At 46.0% G+C, this 16,344-nt stretch overlaps 1 protein-coding gene across 2 annotated transcripts in view; it reads left to right on the plus strand.

The window, feature by feature from the left end:
- Window positions 1-16,344, plus strand: part of LOC119228322 (inactive dipeptidyl peptidase 10-like) — a 188,268-nt gene that overhangs the window by 144,920 nt on the left and 27,004 nt on the right. For both annotated transcript variants that reach the window (XM_037487687.2, XM_037487688.2), the window contains exons 6-9: window positions 5,150-5,202; window positions 6,376-6,457; window positions 8,742-8,862; window positions 9,640-9,794. In XM_037487687.2, coding sequence (XP_037343584.2) covers window positions 5,150-5,202; window positions 6,376-6,457; window positions 8,742-8,862; window positions 9,640-9,794 — 411 coding nt within the window. The remainder of the gene's footprint in view (window positions 1-5,149; window positions 5,203-6,375; window positions 6,458-8,741; window positions 8,863-9,639; window positions 9,795-16,344) is intronic.

Genomic DNA, 16,344 nt, shown 5'->3' on the forward strand with positions numbered 1-16,344 from the left:
CGAAAGTTAGAATAGATTTAGTCATAGTTTTTATTTTATTCTTGTAATAGTTAAGATTTATTAACTATACTGGCCGATATCACAAACGTAAATGCTTTTAGATTAAGGTCAACGCTTTGTTATAAGCTTTTATGTTATTTGTATGGTCATAATGTGCTACTACATAACCCGGATCATCGAGTGCGCTAGGGTTGGGTAGTGGTTCATCTGTGATTGTGTTCCTGCTGCTGCCAGAATCTTGCCTGTTAATTGAATTAATCATTTTGCTGCTGGAGATTTATGATTGCCAAATGTATTCATGTTACAAAGTGTTTGCTGCTGGTTTTCATGTGATGGTCTGAATATTTTTCATCATTTCAAACTTTACAACTACAGTTAAGACTACCGGTTCACCACACGTGTACTGGTATTTGTAACTATAAATCAGTTCAAAAAGCAGAGCTACGATCCGTGGTACAGGAATCAGGAATCAGGAAACGTTAAAATTATAGGTTAGTTAGTTGAGAAATAAAGATACAATTTAAAAAATAAAAATGAAGTGCACCAGCTAACCAGAAAGTGACAAGTGAAAGTGACAAAGTGAATGTATATGAGAGTAAGAGTCAGTCAGTGGGGGACACGGGCTCTGTTGATCAGCCCGACTGCCGAAGGGAAGAAACTGTTAGTGTGGCGGAAGGTCTTAGTCCTGATGGACCTCAGCCTCCAATGAGGGTGGTGTCATTAGCAAACTTCAGGAGCTTGTCGGACTGGTGACATGAGGTGCAGTTGTTTGTGTACAGGGAGAAGAGCAGAGTGCAGTTCTCTGTGTCAGAGAGTGACCATCTCCTGGACTTTGCTGAGGACCTCCTTTGTTGGTTTCTTATTTTAGTCATGAGATCTCTGTTATTCCTGTTATTGTGTAAAACAGGTGTCCACACTGCTCTTTGCTTAATGAGTGAATATAGATTATGGCTTGGTACCGGCGGTTGGTTCGGAGCAAGGCAGCTCCTACAGCTGCGGACAAACGCTTGGGCCGAAGGAACTCCCATGTCGACTTCTTGGTCCGGGAACACGGGGGGCTGGTACCCCAACGAACACTCGAACAGGGAGAGGCGGGTGGATGTGCAGGGCAGGGTGTTCCTGGCCATCTCTGCCCAGATGAGTTGCTGACTCCAGGTGGTCGGGGAGGAAGCCACCATGCACCGAAGAGAAGTCTCCAGGTCTTGGCTGGCCCTCTCAGCTTGGCCGTTGGTCTGGGGGTGGTAACCAGAGGAGAGGCTGGCAGTAGCCCTGATGATTGCGAAGAACGCCCTCCAGAACTGGGAGATGAACAGCAGGATGGCCTGGACGGTCTCCTTGGCCGAGGGCAGCTTGGGCAGCCGGATAAAGCGGGCGGCCTTGGAGAACCGGTCGACGACTGTAAGGATGACTGTGTGGCTGTCCGAGGGCGGCAGCCCCGTGATGAAGTCTACCGCAATGTGAGACCATGGTTTGCGAGGCACGAAGGCATGGGCGAAGGAGGCCGGCAGGACCGTGGTGGGGGCTCTTGCTCCGTGCACACACCTCACAAACAGCCACGAAAGCAGGAACGTCTGTGGACATGGTAGGCCACCAGAACCATCGTTGCAGGAACACTAGAGTCCGTTGGGCCCCGGGATGGCACGTCAAGCGCGAAGAGTGACCCCACTCCATCACCTGGGTCCTGGCTGCGTCCAGGACGAAAAGCCGGCCCGGGGGGCCTCCACCCGATCGGGCTGAGACCGCTGGGCGTCGCGGACCACCGCCTCCACCCCCCAGCAAACTGCGGCTGCGAAACCGGAGGGAGGAAGTACCGGGGCCCGGGCCAATACGGTGTCATCCAGGCCGAACATCTTGGAGAGGGCATCGGGCTTCCTGTTGCGTGACCCAGGTCTGAAGGCCACCGTGAATTGGAATCTGGTGAATAGGAGTGGCCACCGGGCCTGGCGGGCGTTGAGGCGTCTGGCGGAGGGGAGGTAGGCAAGATTCTTATGGTCCGTCCATATGATGAACGGCTGGTCGGCCCCCTCCAGCCAATGCTGCCACTCCTCCAGGGCCGCCTTAATGGCGAGGAGCTCCCTGTCCCCTATGTCGTAATTCCTTTCAGCAGGACTTAACCGAGAAAAAAGACGCAGGGGTGAGTCTTCTGGTCACTTGCGTCCTGCTGGGAGAGGATCGCCCCGAGCCCGTTGTCCGAGGCGTCAGTCTCGACGATGAATTGGCGCGTGGAATCCGGCTGGATGAGGATGGGTGCCGTGGCGAACCGGTCCTGGAGGCGCCGAAATGCGGCGTTGGCCTGGGGCGTCCACTGGAAGTGGTGTTTGGTTGACATGAGTGCCGTGAGCGGAGCCGCCACCGTGCTGTAACTCCGGATGAATCGCCGGTAAAAGTTGGCAAACCCCAAAAAGCGTTGCAGTTGCGGACGGGTAGTCGGGACAGGCCAGTCACACCGCCCTTGCCTTCCCTGGATCCATCTGGATGCTACCCGCCGAGATGACGTAGCCCAGAAAGGAAATGGTGGAGCAGTGGAATTCACATTTCTCTGCCTTCACGTACAGTCTGTTCTCCAGGAGCTGCTGGAGCACCTGGCACACGTATTTGACGTGTTCCTGGGCAGACTTGGAAAACACAAGAATGTCGTCTAGGTAGACAAATACCGTAATGTTCAGCAGATCACGTAAGACGTCATCAACCAGCGCCTGGAAGAATGCCGGTGCGTTTGTTAACCCAAAGGCATTACCAGGTATTCGTAGTGGCCAGATGCTGTGTTGAACGCCGTCTTCCACTCGTCGCCCTCTCTTATACGCACCAGGTTGTAGGCACTGCGCAGGTCACGTTTGGCGAAGATAGTAGCCCCCTGTAGTAACTCAAATGCAGATGTTATGAGGGGAAGTGGGTAGCGGTTTTTGATGGTGATGTCATTTAGCCCTCTGTAGTCAATGCAGGGACGCAACCCCCCGTCCTTCTTTGTTACAAAAGGGTTACCGCATCCGGGAGAAGGTCAATAGCGCAATCGTACGCCCAGTGAGGGGGCAAGGAGGAGGCACGTACCTTGCTGAAGACGTCCAATAAGTCTGCGCAGCTGTCCGGAACCCCGGAGACGTCTCTACGGGCCCCGGATCTGGAGTCAGGAACAGGTGTCGACCAAGGTGCGGAGCGCAAGCAATGGCAGTACGCACCCCAACCCGTGATACACCCGGTCTGCCAGTCCACCACCGGGTTGTGTTGCTGCAACCATGTGAGCCCAAGCACCACCTGGGGACAGGGGAGAGGCAAAAACGTATCTCTCCCGGTGGTTAGATCAACATGGTTATCGGAGAGGAGGCATGCATCACCCTTCCCAAGGAGTGACCATCCAGAGCTCGAGCGTGCACCGGAGTATCGAGCGGGGAGGAGTGGAGTCCCATCTGGATCGCCAAGCCAGTGTCCAAAAAACAGTCATCCGCCCCAGAGTCAATGAGTGGCTGTATCATCAGGGGCTTCGAAAAAAGGTGTAGTGAAACTAGAAAATGACGAGGAGTGAACCCCAGAGCACCAGCACAGCCCAGCCGCAGGCTCCGTGCTACGGCTGGGCTCGCTCCTTTCCCGGACAGGTGGCGACGAAGTGGCCTGGTTCCCCACAATAAAGGCAACAGCGGGCCCTGATTCGCCTCTGCCGCTCGGTCGGAGATAGATGAGAGCGGCCTGGTTGCATGGGCTCGGAAAATCTGGGCTGTGCCCGGCTGGGAATCCTCGTCGTAGGCAAAGATCGTCCCAGGACCTCGGAAGTGCCGTTCCTTCCGGTCCGCGGCGCTCTCTCGTCCGCAAACCACTGTCCACCCTGTTCGCTAGGGCGATGTGCGAGTCCAGGTCTGCCGGCATATCCCGCGCCGCCAACTCGTCCTTGACCGCGTCGGAGAGTCCATGTAGGAAGAGCGCTGCTTGGTCCCACTGGCTGTCGACGGCCAGAGTGCGGAATTCCACAACGTAATCCGCCACACTGGGAGAGCCCTGGCGAAGACGGAATAGCTTCCTGGCGGCCAGGACACGAGCGCCCCAAACACTTTCCTAGCCTCCTCCACGAAGGCGTCGTGGCTCAAACACATCAGTGACCGATTGTCCCAGAGCGCGGTAGCCCAGGCGGCCGCACGCCCCGACATATGGAAAATCATGTACGCCACTCGGGAGGCTTCGGTGGAAAAGGATGACGGCTTTAGCTGGAACAGTCGACAGGCACTGGCGTCCCAGGAGAAACGCTCCGGAGGGGCTAGGTGGGGCTCCCGGGCTGGCCTGTCGACGCTGAAGCAGGGGCGTCGGTGTTGGGACTAGAAGGCCCTGCCGCGGGAAAACGGCTCCTCAACTCCCCGAACTCGTCCATGATGGTCCGAAACGCCTGTTTGTGGTGGGCAAATCGAGCGTGATTGTGGGAAAGGGCGTCCCACCAGTCCTCGGCGTCCGCTGGGTTTTATAATTCTTTTTTTGGAGCTCACCATTAAAAGATTGGTTTTTATATTTGGTTCTATGAGCTACTTTTCTATGATCAGTGTATCACTTGGAGATTGGAGAAACAGACAGTAACCCGAGTACTGTGATTGACAGTTACTGAAGATGGAGATATAATTATCCCCAAGCTTGCACCCTATTTCCCGTCAAGTATACCTCAGAATCAGTGGTAAAATATCTTCTTGTGTAACATATTCCCCTAGCTTTGTGTAAAGGCTGATTACAGTGTCATCCTCATAATAAAATGCAAAAATATGGCCTGTGTCTGTGCCTGATCACTAGCCACGGTCAGAGTTCTATTATACTGTCAACCACAGCTTCTCCGGGAGGTGGGGGGGCAGCTTTACATGCCCCCTGCTGTCATTTGAGTGCCCCTCTCGTTCTTGCGCTCTCTCTTTTTCTCTTCGTCTCCCGGGCTTTCAGCTGAGGCACAGAGCGATGATGGGATCCTCAGATGGAATTAAAGTCCCACAGCTGTCACCCATGCAAATTGCATTGTCTACAGATTCTATCGCTGAGAAAACCCAGCAGTCAGTTATTGTCTGATGCCTTCTTCCTTCTCATTCCTTTTTTTGTTATGGTGTCATCATCAGTGACACCGCTGTTTCTCTTGTTAATCTTTTCAGACAGTCATCTTTTAATCCCTCTCTGTGTCTTCATTTTGCTGAAGGTTTACCGCCACTCCTACATGGCCTCCTACAGTATCTACAATATTCACACACGGTAAGAGCTGCTGTCTACCGTCTGAAGTAAAGAAAACCGCTGAGTTGTAAACACTGTACGACACAGATACAATCAGTAAAGGCTAATTGCAATCAAAGTGTATTCTGTTCACATATGCATGAAATAAGGGGATTTTCTTGATTCCAATCCCGATGAAAGGATATAGCTGCATGCACGGCGTCCACGCCATTTGTTTCTGAATGCTACGGTATTGTCACATGTCTATGCTGTATGGCAGGGTTTTCTGTGTTAAGACAGCTGTGTCCTCTCCAACATACAATTCAGTAAACTGACACCAGTCTGTAACTTACGCTAAAATGAATATATGTTTCCTTTTGTAATGTATATGTATGTACAGACCATTTTAATTGTATTACTGGGGTACATGGATTCATCATCACTTTTTGAAGTGGAAGTTCCCTCAGTTAGTACCGTTGTATTCATGAATTACAAAGATAATGTGGGCTCATATACTGGTTGATGTTCACTTAACTAACTGACTAAAGTGTCAATAATGCTTTCAAAAGCCCTGATGCCAGACCAGCTGTGATTCAGACAGCCTGCCAGTGCCTTAACTAATCAGGGAGGATTAAAACTTTATTTGGCTGATAGGATTTTCTTTTTTACAAAGCTTTGTGCTAGATTCCTCAGATATTGTGCCTGGGAATCACCAGGGCATCAATCCATCATGTTCTTTTCCTTTTTGGTCATCTGGCTGCTGATATTACTTTGGGTCTGTCGCCAACTCTGGCAGACTTGAATTTGCCCTTTGTTCTTTTTTGGACCAAAAAAAACTGACCCAGTATTAGTTATATTGCAGGGAAAACTGGCTCAAAGTATTTGAACACTCAACACTCCATTTACACCAGCAGTGCATACATTGCACCCAATTTCATTTTCATTCATTTTAAAATAACGTTTTCTCTGTTTACATACCATAGTTGTGTGTGTATTTCAAACAATTTTCATTGTTAGTTTGTTTGTCAAATGTTTATATTTAATATTTTTGTAATATAAAAAGGTATGGTTAGTTTTCTGGTTCAATATTGCAAAAACTATATTCACTTTACTATGATGTAAGTTGTGAATGAACACATTCAAGACTAAACATTTTGCATTTTGCTTGGAAAAGCCACCAAACATTCGTGATGACATTGGTTGTTGTTGTTCTAGCGAGGTTTGGGAGCTGGACCCTCCTGAGGTGGTGAACTCGGTCCTGCAGTACGCCGCCTGGGGAGTGCAAGGCCAACAACTGGTGAGAACACACGGAACAACACCAACATGCCTGCCTTTAAGCTCCGCCTTACTTTGCGAGGGGTATGAGTTAGCGAGTGATGTACTGTACGCTCACATAAACTAAAAGGAATGCGTAGCCGGCCTGCCAGTGTCAGAAAGCCCAGGAAAATTTGTATTACAAGAGAAAAGGAAGGAGAAGTGTAATTGGGTTGGCCAGTCATTTGGTCGTGTTTATCCGCCACCCTTTTAAGACCGGTACGGACCTTTAAGGTTAGAACTAAATTGTTTGTGTTCACATAAAATGTAAATATGTGAGACCATAACTTACTTAATTAATGCAGAAACATTTTTCCAAATTTCCATGGTTTGCAGGAATGTAAAAGGCCAATGTGTATTCCTGGCCAATTAGCTGGCAATTACCAACCATATGGTGACAACACATTAAATCAGCAGTAAACACACATGAGGTTGCTTTCCTTTCATTATCCAATAAAATGCTCCAACACAGAAAAGCATTAGTTCATGATGTAGACTTCAGCCGCAGCATAGTGATGGCCTTATCTGATATCGGAATTTCAACAGAAAAAATAAATCAATTAAACCCATCAATTTCAGGCCTATGTAATAGTGTCTGCACTGACAGGTGTGCATTTACACAAGGACTCATGAAAATTGTTTTTAGCGGAATGTGTTTTTAATTTAGAATTCCCCACTTCACTCACAATGTGCCTCAATTTTGATGGACCCCAATTAGATTCAAATTTTTCCAATCATCCACCTTTTTCTTTTATTTATCTACACCAGACAGATGGGAAGCAAAAAAAAAGGCAAAAGCACAGTATAGCAGATTTGTCCATATTTGCAAATTTCAGCCTATAATATTTGGGCATAAATCAAACAGGACTCCATTAGGAAGTCATTATGGTGATAAGGAGGTGGGAGCTGTTAGACAGATGGGAAAGCTCTGCTCTCAAGGAGCATGCATAGGCATCATTAGCAGAGGTGGAAAGTAACAAATTACATTTACTCGCGTTACTATAATTGAGTAGTTTTTTTGTACTTCTACTTTTAAGTAGTACTTCTAAGTATTTTTTTAAATCTTTAATTTTACTTTTACTTAAGTATCTTTTGTTTGAAGTATTGTACTTCACTACATTTTACTGAGTAAAAAAAAATGCAAAGGAAAAAAAATCGCGCCCAGGAAACTAACGTCACTGCAGTGATTGAGTAATGAGCGGGAGAACAAACGGGCTAAACAAGAATGATGGAGACGGAGAAAACATAGCAGAAATCGAATGAAATATATTTAGTGGTTGTAGTAATGTTTAAAATGTTTTATTTGATGATCTGCACTAAAATCATTTCTCTTTTATTTTTATTTTATTATTTTTGCTATTACACTTTAATTTGTAAAGGTCTTCCTTCAATTAAAAACAACTAGATTGAGATTTATTTTCCCTTGTCTTTTTTTAACTACACTAGTTTACAGTCACAAAATATTTTTTTCCAAATTTACTAAACTGTTTTGACTCAAAGCAATGGCATCATAAATCTTGCTGTCTTTCTGTGTACATCACATGGCTGATTTGACTCACCCCTGAGTACAAACTTAACCCATTCTTTATAGAACTCTGCTGTTCAATAATCATCCCTCTGAACCTTTTGGCACATACAACTGAGGATATCTCAATGCCAGCAGGAGGCCGTGCAGACTGGGAAGTTGTGTCAGAGCAGAGAGAGATGAAACAATATGTAAGATCACATGAGGCCACAGACTTCTGGAACATTGGAAAGCCCAGACAACTACTTCCTGTTTCATTTATGTGTTTCGATCGTGTATCGCTAACCAATGACTTGGTAGTTGGATTTGGAAATTGCAGTAGCTCTCTTCAGACTCAAGGTTTTTCAAGTTTAAGAATCCCAGCAATCCAGTGATTGTCGTCTGCACATTCAAACGTTGTCGAGAATGTTGTCTGAGGTGGGGCACACAGTGTCAGCCATTGGAAATCCCTCAGGTTGTGGGTTTGGGATTTTGATTAACTGCTTAGGGCACAAGAGGACTGGCAGGATTACTTCACGACACTGCGATGCAACTTTACTCTTAAAAGAATAGTTTGGATGCTTGATCAGATACTGTGTGTATTTAATACAATAACTGTTAATCTTTACTGTAAATCATTTTGGAGCCTGAAATCTGGCTCATATAGTTGATGCTTTTACAGCTTTGCAGCAGTGTTCCTGTCACTCACTGATCCGTTCTCACCGTGCAATTTAAGTCGGCTTTGTGTGCTTTCTCTCCACAGATCTACATCTTTGAAAATAACATCTACTACCAATCAGATGTCAAGAGCAACTCCCTTCGGCTAACGTCGTCAGGGATGGAAAGCATCGTCTTCAATGGGATCGCTGACTGGCTCTATGAAGGTACATGTCACTTATATACTGTCTAATCACACATCTAGCCAGAAAGTGCAGTTAAGACCTCTTTCTTGGTGATGGGACCTGACAGAATTCGGGAACATGATGTCAGATAATGACGGCTTCAGACACGACAGTTGCCACAGAGCAACATCTCTATTTTTTTAAGTGTTGACAGACTCTCTTGTTAAGCCTTAAATGGTGTTCAGAAACATTACCATATAAAAAGCAGTGTTAAATATGCATTTAAATATGTTTGTTCTTGTGCAGATAACTCCCCCCTGGTAGTAATGGAGTTTCTTTATGTGTTTAATTAAACACATGCTGTATGCATTTAGCCACTCTGGACAAGAAAAGAACATTATTTATGCTTTTAGGTAATGAAAAGGTAAGTGGGAGCAGTGAATGCCCCGTTGTTTCCTTCTTCTTGTTTCTCTTTTATTATTTATTAATACTCATTATTGAGATATAACAACATGGCAAACAGTGATAAAAACAATGAGGATTAGTTAGGGATATATTAAGGAGGTTGTTGAAGTCATTAAAAAATATTGATACAATTCATCTGTGTTCCCAAGATTTATAATTTTAAGACTGATTATTGATTTTTTTGCAATCTCATCCTCATCCCTCACAGCTGGATACAAAAATACACTGGTCTTTTATGCCCTTATTGACAGAGCATATCTGGAGCCGTTTTGTGTTTGATGGCGATAACACTCTTTATTATCCTTAAACTTCAAGCTTAATCTTAATGAAATTATGTTTGTCCTTCTGAAACAGAGGAGATTCTTCGGACCCACGTGGCACACTGGTGGTCTCCTGACGGAGAGAGGTTGGCCTTCCTGGTCCTTAATGACAGCCTGGTGCCCAACATGGCTTTGCCTCGCTTCACTGGCATGACATACCCAAAAGGAAAGCAATACCCATACCCCAAGGTAAATATTAATCAGAAGACAAACAAGTCAAGTCAAATTACTGTTACTTCCCTGCTAGGGTCAGGCAACGAAACAAAAACAACGCAAGGAAAATAAAGAAAGCAGCAGAAAACATGGAAAAGGGCAAATAATAATTATGAATTTATTATTATTAACTTCTACCAAAAACTGTGTGGCAAAGAAAACAAACTCCAAACAACAGGCCTCCAGCCACAGGTTTCAGACTCGCACTTTACTCTCACTCTCATGCCCAACAATCGGTGCAATAAATTATTTTTTGAGCTAGATCATGAACCAGAAAGTCTCAACTGGACCCCAACTTTCAATTGAACTATTTTTTCTCTTTCTCACCTCTTTGGGTTTCATGACCAGTGTTTTTCTCTTGTGTCTGTCCTCCGGGTTTTCCTCCACCTGCTTCCACCACCTCCACCTCATTCACCTGCACTGAGCAGCTCTATCAAAAGCCTCCATCTGTTATGTGTGCTTGCGCGTTCTTTGTTGCTTAGTAACGAACGTACAGTGGCCGAGACGGTTTAACACCTTCTTCTCAAGATGTGGCGTGTGAACTGGTTGAAGTGCGCGTGTCTCAAAACGCTGGCTACCGTCGGTAGAGAACGGAGCAGCCAGGTCCTCATGAACATCTCTGCTGGTCGACCAGCCCTGAGCTGTTAAACAAGTCTTCATCTCCAGGGACATCGGTCTCTGAAGTTTCGCGGCTTTAGCCTGCTAACAGTTAGCGAAACTGACACAGCTGAGCTAAACCAAAGTGCACACTCACACTCACCGAAGCGTAAAATAGTTGTCGCGGTCCGTATCAGTGCACAAGAACCACCGGTGCCCCCACAGTGAGCGATCGGTCTGGGTCGGTGGATGACGTAATCATGACACTTTAACAGCCGTGTCTGTTAGGTGCACAAAAAAAAAAGAAGCATTTTTGTCTCGTTAACGAACGTTATCATAGATTTAGACAGTTTTTATTTTTTATTTTCGTGTGGTGTTAGTCTCGTCTTAAAAGAAAAATGTCTTAACAAATATTTTTTGTCATAGTTTTCGTCAACAAAATTAACACTGCCCTGTTGGACCAAAAGGGAGGTAGTGACCACTTAGTAGCACCAGCTTGCCCACCATGAAATCCTTTCAGTCATTGACCGGTGAAGGCCACAGCGCAAGAACAACCCTCATATCTCAGGAACAATTTGTTTTAATTGTAACACAAACGTAAATGTACAAATGTACTTGGGCTCAGAAGTAAACTGAATTGAATTTCAAATTCGTAGCTCAAAAGTTCCTGATAACAGTGGAGATGGTAGGAAGTACGCAGCCCCACCTTCTTCCCTCACCCCGTGTGACTCACCACTGTTGGATTCAGTTTCCTGTGCTCCATCATCACCCAGGACCTCAAGTGGGAGCTGAACATCAGCACCATCACCAAAAAGGCTCAGCAGAGGATGTTCTTCCTGAGGCAGCTGAAAAAATTCAACCTGCCAAAGATGATCATGGTCCACTTGTACACAGCCATCATCGAGTCCATCCTCTGCTCCTCCATCATAGTGTGGTACCCTGCAGCCATAGCCAAGGACAAGGGCAGGCTGCAGCGTGTCATCCGCTCTCCAGAGAGGGTCATTGGCTGCATTCTTCAGTCTCTTCAAGACTTGTTCGCTTCCAAGACTTGTTCACTTCCAGCGAGTTCTCACCATGGACAAAAACTGTTTATGCCCCTTCCATCCGGCAGGAGGCTGAGGTCTAACAGGACTAAGACCTCCCACCACACTGACCCCGTCGGCAGTCAGGCTCATCAACAGAGCCCGGGACCCGCACACTTTGTCACTTTCACTTGTCACTTCATTTTTAATTTAATTTTTATTTCTATTTCTATTTTTAACTTAACTAACCCATAGCTTTAGATTACTAACTCAGCATTATATTCTATTACATTTTTATCTTATTCATGCACTATGTTGTCTGTTCTCCATTGTTGTACTAACCCGCCAAGTCAAATTCCTTGTATGTCTGACATATTATCAAATTAAATTAAATTTATTCATACAGGGCTTTGCAACAACCAAAAGGTCTCCAAAGTGCTTCACATCAGTAAATAAGAATAAAACAACATACCTTGCAATTAAAAGAATGATTCGTTAAAAAAAGTAGAATCATAAAAGGTTACATAGAGACAGGAATAAGAAATTGTCACACCACTACTGAGTATTAAAAGCTAATTCTAAACAGGTAGGTTTTGAGTTTAGGCCTGAAACGAGCAACATCTGTAGTTGTGCGAATATCATGGGGTAACTTATTCCAAAGTCTCGGGGCAGCAACCGCAAATAGCTGATCACCCCATCGTTTTAGTAACAATAGTGTTATTGTTACGTTTCCTTCGGTTAAGAGGGAAACGCTGACATCCAATGGAGGAATAAAACAGGGACTGTGTGAGGCAGTTAAAGAAAAGTAGATTTATTTACAAAAAGGAACATAACGGGTAGGTTGGAAAAAGGTGGGGGGGGGAGAGTGTACTGTGGGGGTTGTGCCAAACAAAATTATCAAAGTACAATAAAACCAGGCCTAGCTCAACTCTGTGGAAAGAAAAAAAAAGGAAAACAAAAGACCTGACTCTATTCTACAAATGTTCAAAATAACAGAAATACATCGGTGGCAACAACCCATAACCTAGTGGAATAACAACAATAACTCTGCGTGTATGTGGGTGTGTACAGGGTACCCCAGCCTTACCTCAGTCCCACTTCCCCCACCACAAACCTCAATGGGAAAAAAAAGCAAGAGCGAGAGAGAGCACAGTGAGAGGCTTTATAGTTGCCCTCCATATCGGATTGGCCGGAGTGTGGGCCAATACCGGGGTGCTCTGGAGGCAGGGCCAGCCAATACTCCGCCCCTCACCTGCAGGACAAACAAAAAAAAAGGTGAGGGCAAGAGAGGCACACATCTCTACACGTAACACCCCCACACATACAAGTCCAACCAAAGGTTTGGACAATCATTTATTTATAATGCACGAGACAGGGCATCGGCGAGTACATTTTCAGAACCCTTTTTATGCGCATTCTCCAGGTTGTAGTTCTGAACAATCAGGGACCAACGCATTAGGCGGTGGTTACTGTTGTACATCCTGGAGAGGAAGACTAGAGGGTTGTGGTCAGTGAAAACCTTTATAGGTTTACCAGTGGAGACAAGATATACTTCAAAATGTTGCAAAGCATTCAACAATGCAAGGGTTTCTTTCTCTATTGTGGAGTACTTTAGTTGGTGTTTGTCAAATTTCCTTGAAAAGTAGGCCACAGGATGGTCGATGCCCTGGAAATCCTCCTGTAGGAGTACAGCTCCTGCTCCCACAGCGCTGGCATCAACTTCTAACTTAAATGGCAAGGAAAAGTTTGGCGCAGACAAGACAGGGTTACAACTGAGAAGCCACTTGAGATCCTCAAAAGACTGTTGGCACTCACTAGACCAAGTAAATGGCTTCAACGGACTGGTAAGTGCAGTCAATGGGGCGGCCACCGTAGAAAAGTTTTTACAAAACCTGCGGTAGTACCCGGCCATCCCAAGAACACGCCGCAACTTGCGCCTGGTGGTTGGCTCAGGAAAGGCAGCAATCGCAGTGATCTTTGCATCCGCAGGACACACCTGGCCTCGACCAACCTGCTGACCTAGATACAAAAGAGAACCCCTCCCAAATTCACACTTTGAGAGGTTTAGAGTCAGAGATGCCTCAGCTAGACGTTTGAAAACGTCCCTTAAGGTAGCCATGTGAGAATTCCAATCATCAGAGTATATAACAATGTCATCCAAGTATGCCTTACAGTGTGGAACATCTCGCAAAACCTTGTTTACAAGTCTCTGAAAAGTAGCAGGCGCATTGCAGAGTCCAAAGGGCATTACTGTGTACTGAAGAAAACTGTCAGGGGTGACAAAAGCTGAGATCTCCGAGGCACGTGGGGTTAACGGAACCTGCCAGTAACCCTTTAACATGTCAAGTTTACTGACATACTCTGCTGGACCGACCTCATCGATACAGTCTTCAATAAGAGGTAAGGGATGTGCATCGGGAACAGTCACAGAATTCACCTTACAAAAGTCAGTACAGAACCTTTGACTGCCGTCGGACTTCGCATCCAGGACACATGGTGAGCTCCATGAACTGGAGCTGGGTACAGCGAATCCATGTTCCACAAGGTAGTCCACCTCCTTCCTCATGCATTCCCTCTTTGCAGGATTAACCCGATAAGCATGCTGTTTGATGGGCTTCGGGTTAGTCAAAACAATGGCATGCATAAGGACAGAAGTTTGAGAGGGTATATCACCAAATAAGCATGGGAAGCCAGATATTAAATTCTCGGATCGGATCACCACGATGATCATCAGGCAGGTGGGACAAAAAGTGAGACAAATCCGAATGTAGCTCAGTGTTTTTCAGTCTTACCCCCTGTGGGGTTGCACTACGCATAACCAGCCCATCCTCCTCAGTGGAGCTCTCTGCTGAGCAAGCAGATACCGCTGACACATTTTGTATTTTAGGAAGTCCAGACGTTCCACTTTCATTCTCTGCTGTAAAATATGGCTTCATCATATTCACATGACATAATCTGTTTCTCCGTCTGCGATCAGGCGTTTGAATGATGAAGTTAGTGTCACTGACTTTCTTCTCCACAAGATAGGGACCGGAAAATTTTGACGACAGGGCAGAACCAGAGATGGGAGAAAGAATCAAAACCTTGTCACCAGGTTGAAACGAATGGGCAGTGGCTTTCTGATCATAGTATTTCTTCATTTTCACCTGAGCAGAGGATAGAGATTCTCTGGCCAAAGAGCAGGCGCTCTGAAGCCGAGCTCTGAGTTTCGTAACATAATCAGGGATGCTATGGACCTTCCCTTCAGGCAAGAGAAGTTGTTCTTTCAAAAGTTTTAGGGGGCCACGAACCTCATGTCCAAACACCAGTTTGGCAGGACTATATCCGAGTGACTCCTGTACAGCTTTGCGAGCAGCAAACAACACCAATGGCACAGCATCATCCCAGTCCTTTTGACTCTCAAAACAATGCTTTCTGAGCATGGACTTTAAGGTCTGATGAAACCTACACACCCTTCTAGTGCCCCTTGGCTTTCAGGATGGTATGGGCTTGACATTATGTGCTTAATGCCCAAGGTTTTCAGTACCTGGGCAAACACTCGAGACGTGAAGTTGGTACCTTGATCGGTCTGAACAACCTTAGGAAGGCCAAACTTCGTGAAAAACTTTAAGTGCTGTACTGACCAATGCAGCCGTGATCCTCCGTAGCGGAACAGCCTCTGGGAACCTAGTGGAAACACACATTATGGTTAAAAGAAACTGGTTGCCAGATTTGGTCTTCGGTAACGACCCCACACAGTCAACGATTACTTTTTTCAAATGGCTCACCCATCACTGGTATGGGACAGAGTGGGGCAGAAGAAACCACTTGGTTTGGTTTGCCAGTTACCTGACACAATCGGCAATGGCGCACCACGTCAGCCTTGAGTCCTGGCCAGTAAAAATGTCGAAGGACTCTATTATAAGTCTTTGTGATACCTAGATGTCCAGCCCACGGGTTGTCATGAGCCAGAGACAAAACCTGAGATCGATATGCCGCGGGGACAACAACTTGATAGGTTACATTCCAGTCCCCCCCATCTAAGTCATTGCCACTCCAATGGCGAACCAGCAACCCATGATCCATGAGGTAGGCCACTTTCTTTTCCTTAGCATCTTCAAAACTGAGAACAGATGAAAAACAGTTTTGTAGTGTCTTATCACGCTTGGCCATAAACTCCTCTCTTGTGGCTGGCAGCTCCACTGCCTCCATCCTTGAGATACCAAACTGCTCATGGTTTGATTTAAACACTGACTGATCCTCCGACGGAGTTTCAGTACCAGACGGCTGATCTACAAAGATGAATGAGTCAGACAGGTCAGCTCCGTATTTCTTGGTCTGAGCCCTTGTGACTGCACAAGCCGGGAAAATCTCCGAAGAATCTTGGCTGTCACCAGCAGGGTCTGTTACAACAGGAACGTCCATGACCACAGGAGTTGAACTCACCTTTCCCCCAGCAATATCATTACATAAGAGGAAATCAACACCAGCAACAGGCAAGTCAGGGAGTACTGCAACGTCGAACCACCCACTAAGTAGAGGACACTGAAGATGGATTCTATGTAGTGGCGCAAGTACATTAACCATCCCAACCCCCCGGAGTTTAACACTAGACTGACAGGAGGTAAAAGATGACAATGGTAAGACCCCATCCCTAATGATTGACTGAGAACCAGCTGAGTCTCTCAGTAAGGTGACCACTTTCTGGTCTTTTGGATTGCTAGTTAACGACACAAAGCCTTCTGAGATAAACGGTTTGAAACAAGGATCAGGTTTATCCTTAACGTCCTCAGACTGTTCAGTAACAAGCTTTGGAAGCGTTTTAATCAAACACACATCCTTTTGCTGGGAAGCTTTTTTTGTGGCAATAGAAACACTCACGGTGTGTGCGACCAGGGTCCTTTTGCCTGTTCAGAGGCAGAATGACC

The sequence above is a fragment of the Pungitius pungitius genome, chromosome 10 (genome assembly GCF_949316345.1).
Source record: "Pungitius pungitius chromosome 10, fPunPun2.1, whole genome shotgun sequence".
NCBI classification, from domain to species: domain Eukaryota; kingdom Metazoa; phylum Chordata; class Actinopteri; order Perciformes; family Gasterosteidae; genus Pungitius; species Pungitius pungitius.